The 5,183-nt window shown below is 36.2% G+C and overlaps 2 protein-coding genes across 2 annotated transcripts in view; one reads left to right on the top strand and one right to left on the bottom strand.

Annotated features, from left to right (window-relative positions):
* Positions 1-312: 312 nt before the first annotated feature.
* LOC21402166 lies at positions 313-2,665 on the top strand. Its single transcript, XM_010094158.2, has 2 exons — positions 313-1,491; positions 1,765-2,665. The coding sequence occupies exons 1-2, from the start codon at positions 885-887 to the stop codon at positions 2,373-2,375; spliced, it is 1,218 nt and encodes a 405-aa protein (XP_010092460.1). The 5' UTR covers positions 313-884; the 3' UTR covers positions 2,376-2,665.
* A 617-nt stretch (positions 2,666-3,282) lies between these two features.
* LOC21402165 (16.9 kDa class I heat shock protein 3) overlaps positions 3,283-5,183 on the bottom strand; it is a 4,788-nt gene continuing 2,887 nt past the window's right edge. Inside the window, exon 2 of the mRNA XM_010094157.2 lies at positions 3,283-3,606. Coding sequence (XP_010092459.2) covers positions 3,283-3,606 — 324 coding nt within the window. The remainder of the gene's footprint in view (positions 3,607-5,183) is intronic.

The following is a 5,183-nucleotide window of genomic DNA, read 5'->3' as shown; positions in this document are numbered from 1 at the left end:
CAGAGGATGGAGTAATCGTAAGTGGGTGGAGAGAAGAAAACAATCTGTAAATTCCGAAAACCTTTGATCTTATTATTGTTTATGTCAACACTGTCAATAGGACGTAATCGTCCCTGCTTAACGCAGAACGCGGTCGATTGGACTTTTGTTGATCGTCCCTGGCTTCAAATCATTCTGTTAAACTTACCATTTTTTTGGTCCTAAAACTCATTGATTGCTAATCCAATTTTTTAATGTACCATGTGGGATTACTAGAGCTTAGAAAATGCACTAGTTTTTGGATCTTTTCTTAATTGAGTTTTCTGAGTTTATCCATCTTCTCGGAACTGATATTAATCATAATCAAATGAAATCTTTTGTTGCAGTGGAAAAGGTAAGAGGAAGTGGGTAAGGAACGTTTAAGAATTTGGGGAATAGCTCAGTCGTACTGAGCAATTGGCAAGGCCATTACTACATACAATCAGATAAGAATGTTTCTGTACAGTAGTGACTATACAATTATACCAATTGCTATACACGTGTCCCTAATCTTGTACAACAGAGAATTAAGTAAATATCTGTACAGAAGAAATAGACTAGGAATTATTAAAAACAAGAATTATCTGCTTTAACATAATCATACTTTTGGTATTTCATTAGAAATGTTAATTTACTGAACACATTTTATTTTATTTTTTGTGTGTTCAGCCAAACACTCAAATATTCCTCCAATTGAATACAAACAGTGAACTGATTCTCTATAATGATACTTGCCGCAACATTGTGTGACGGGGTATTTGTCTTTCTAGCTCTGGAATCAAAGATCCAAATAGAGGACTTAAGGAAGGAGAATTATTGGATAGCAGTTTGGTTTTTTAGTTCTTTAGTATTTTGGCTTAAGAGTCATGGAAGATACATCATTGCTGGAGTTGTGTGTAGAAGAAGATGTTATCCATTTATTATGTAGTGCTTCGAACTCACCCACCTTGGAAAAGTCCTTAGAGTCGCTTATAGAAGTTTCCAGAACGGTAGATGGTCGTGCAGACCTAGCTTCTAGGCGTATTCTTCCCGTGATCATTCAGCTGGTTCGATCCCTTCCTTATCCGTTGGGTCATCAATTACTGCTTTTGTCATTAAGGCTCCTAAGAAATCTTTGTGCGGGTGAGGTTGCGAATCAGAATATATTTGTTGAACAAAACGGTGTTGGAGCTGTTTTGAATGTTTTTAGGTCAGCAAGACTTTGTTCCGGGGCAGATTATGGTATCATCCGAATTGGATTGCAAGTACTTGCTAATGTTTCCTTGGCTGGTGAAGAGCATCAGCGTGAAATGTGGCGTCAATTTTTCCCACAAGAGTTTCTTTCTCTTGCAAGACTCCGGAGTAGGGAGGTTTGTGATCCATTGTGCATGGTCATATTTACTTGCTGTGATGGAAATCCTGGACTGCTTACTGAGATCTGCAGTGGCTATGGGCTGCCCATTGCGAAGGAAATTATAAGCACTACTGCTGCAGGTGAGAATCACTCCATTTTTCTTGAAAACTTATTTTGTTATTATCACACTTTGTGCTTTAGTCGTGTGCCCATTTAGTGATTTCCCTTATTGGGTGTTTTACTAGTTGGATTTGGAGAAGATTGGTTGAAGTTGCTTCTTTCAAGAGTGTGCTTAGAACAACCTTACTTTGCTCCCCTTTTTTCTGAGTTGGGCGTTGCAAAAGCTGAAGCTGTTGAGGTTGGAGATATCGCGCTCTCATCCTAACAAGCATTTGTTTTGAGAATGGTTTCAGATATATTGAATGAGCGAATTGAAGAGATCACGGTTCCAAATGAGTTCGCTTCGCGCGTTCTTGGATACTCACTAACAATTCTAAGAGATATCTGTTCCCTAGAGGATCCGAGAGGCTCTGAGGAGAAACCAGTGGATGCTGTCAGTATGCTACTATCCTCAGGACTTGTTGAACTGCTTTTAAGTTTGCTCCGAGAGCTTGAGCCTCCGGCGATAATCAGAAAGGCCATGAAACGGGGGGAAAACGAAGAGGGAAATTCATGCTCAGCAAAGCCCTGCCCTTACAAAGGATTCAGAAGGGACATTGTTGCCGTGATTGGAAATTGTTCATATGGTAGAAAGCAGGTACAAGATGAGATAAGACAGAAGAATGGAATTCTCTTGCTCTTACAGCAGTGTGTTACCGATGAGGACAATCCATTCTTGAGGGAGTGGGGCATTTGGTCTGTAAGGAATTTGTTAGAAGGCAATGAGGAGAACCAACGAGTTGTGGCTGAACTGGAGCTTCAAGGATCTGTTAATACTCCTGAGATTTTTGAACTCGGTCTCAGAGTAGAGGTAGATCCAAACTCTCGCAGCGCAAAACTTGTAAACATCTCTGGAGCAAAATAGAATTCAGCAGAGAGGAAGCTCCTTGATCCTGAAAGGAACATATATATGTGTATATATATATATATATATTGATCCTGAAGGGTTTTTAAGTTCAGGTGTCTAGTAATTTTTAGTTTGGCTATTTTTGTTGTCCATGAATGTTTCCCTTGGACTCCTGAAGACATCTGTAATGATAGAGGCTGATAAAATTTTGTCTGATCTCTGTTCATATAAAATGCGCTCTTGCTACGACTTGAAAAACTCGGTCCAAGATTTTATTCTGAAGTGATAAAGTTATGAATGTATAAAAACAAAACAAGAACCTTATTATATGCTACACCTTCTGTCATTGTGTATGCGTATGTTATACACACACAATAAAGAAGTAATAATGTACAAGTCAGATAGCTGTAATGTCAAGACAACAAAAAGCTATACATAATCCTTGGTTTTCCGAGGCAGTCAAAATAATCCTAAACTGTAAGGTATAACTGCATTTCTTGTCATTCCTATTCCTATAATCCATAAAAAAATAATATGAAATAATAAAAAATAAAAAAACCTCTAATCAGCGAGTACTGAATAGCAGAATCATCCAGAATACTAAAGTTTGTTGCTAAATGCCGCTCGGTAGGTTTAATAAAGTTTGTGATGGTTCATTTTTAAAAAAAAAATGTAAAGAATCTAAAGGAAAAAATAAATAAAATGAAACAACAAAACTTTAATCACACATCACAAATTCAGGGGAATACGCGTCCTATTTACTGCATTAAAAAAAATCAAATAACTAAAAAATTAATGACAAAAGTTTTTTTTCCCCCTTAAAACTCACAAAAGGAGAGTACATGCTTTTTTAGTAGAATTTAAGTACAAATGCTTATATAATTTGTACTCGATTATGATTACAAAATATCGCTCTTTGTATTGTCTAAGCCTTGCAGCAAACAAAACGGCCAAGTCCTTTGGGAGCATTTCCTGCATGATCAGCTTCTTCTCCATCAATCTCAACTGCCCTCTTATGTTTGACCTGCTTATTCTTATTCTTCACTTCCTGTAGCTTCGGAACAACAATCTCCAAAACCCCATCACTCATCGAAGCCTTAATCTCATCAACCTTGGAGTTGTCAGGCAATCGAAACTCTCTCACGAAGAAGCCTCCACGTGTCCTCTCCCTGCAGTGCCACTTGTCACCCTTCTGATCATCATCTTCATCTTCCAGCTTCCTCTCTGCGCTCACTACACCACAAAAGGCCTTTTGTAGCTGACGAAAAACGCTATTAATCACTATCAATAGCGCTTTTTAGAGCGCTAGGACAGCGGGCACTATTATAAGTCCTAAGAAAACATAGCGTTTCAAGAGAGTTATAAAAAGCGCTATAGAATTGAAGTATCATAGCGTGTAAGAAAAGTTATTTTCATCCTCTTACAGCTCTTTAGCATAGCTACAATACAGATTAATAACTTTTTTTCCTTGTTATGTTCATACTGTTATAACTTTTTAAAATTATTATTAATATCCTTTTGAATTCATTCAAATAAATGATAATTATGAGCTATGTGATATATCTAAATAGGAACATTCAAATTAAAACATAAAAACATTCAACATATCAATTGTTATCAGTATCTACCAAGCTGTCAATAAAATTACGTCTACAACATAATTCATACAGTGTCCAAAACTTTAACATTCAAAACAAGTAAAGAAAACAGAGAAGTCATCTCCAAAACGTCTAAGTGCAATGGTGAAGTAAATCCTTCCATCTTGACAAAATGCTTCAACAAAAAAGTCATCTCCACTGTTAAACCTGTATAATTAGGAAAGTAAAATAGGTTTAGAAACATAGCCATAAAATATTCTCATATGACAAAGGTGACAGAAGAAGAGATTTCAAGACTCCATTAATGATTTTAAAGACGCATTTTCTGCCCAAAATCAATGTGGGATTGCATTAATTTATTTATCATCTATAATTGAATAACTCCAAAATCTTTAATTATATTACATCGTTTCAACCCATCAATTTCTCAAATAATATCCTACTGAAATGATTTCCCAAGTCAAATTCCACGAGCATTAAACAAGAGGATAGTTCACTCGCTTTGTCTCGGATGTAAGTCACTAAAAGCTTTTGCCTTTGTTCATCAAGACCCTTTGACTCTATAAGATTAATCTGAGGTGACTCGTTGGGATACTATCACCCAAAAAAAAAGAACAAGAAAGAAATTAAAGCACAAATCGGAAAATAAAATTGACATAGCTAGAGATATCAAAGTATCCAAAACGTCTAGCCAAGTGAAATGGTTAAGTAAATAATGCATCTTGACAAAATGCTCCAACAAAAAGGTCATCTCCTCCAGCAAAGCAACTATTGACCTGTCACAAAATTAGTCCAGCAAAACAAATTTCATCTTGATTGCCAAGTAACAACACAATTAAAATTCTAATGTCCAAAGTATGTCACATTTTCAGTAATGGACATACAATCATGAGAGTCAGAGATAAAAGAATACTAACCTTTGAGAAGCTACGTCAAAATCGTTGAGAAACTACACTAAAGATTATAGATACTTCACAGCTACACCTAAATACTTTTAAGTATATGAGCATGTAGTCTACATATAATGGTATGCTTAAAACAAATTGGTACTAAGTAGAGGGTTTTCATACCCCTTCAAAGTTTTGCATAGCTTCTAGTATTCCTTGCTGGTGAGTCAAGAACTAATTGCTGGTCTTTATCTTCAATTGCAAATCCCTTTTTACATAACTTCCTTTTCCCAGTAGTAGACATTCTTAGCACTCCCTGGATTAAAACAAATAAGCATAAG

This window comes from Morus notabilis, unplaced genomic scaffold, assembly GCF_000414095.1.
Source record: "Morus notabilis unplaced genomic scaffold, ASM41409v2 Scaffold666, whole genome shotgun sequence".
Lineage (NCBI taxonomy): Eukaryota > Viridiplantae > Streptophyta > Magnoliopsida > Rosales > Moraceae > Morus > Morus notabilis.
Note: the sequence above shows the minus strand (reverse complement) of the source record. Positions and strands in the feature narration are given on the sequence as shown.

What these genes read in the sequence shown, in the direction of transcription:
- LOC21402166 (XM_010094158.2), top strand. Translation starts at nt 885, where the DNA reads ATGGAAGATACATCATTGCTGGAGTTGTGTGTAGAAGAAGATGTTATC. An exon ending in TATAAGCACTACTGCTGCAG is followed by an intron (nt 1,492 to 1,764) that starts GTGAGAATCACT and finishes GAATGGTTTCAG; the next exon opens with ATATATTGAATGAGCGAATT.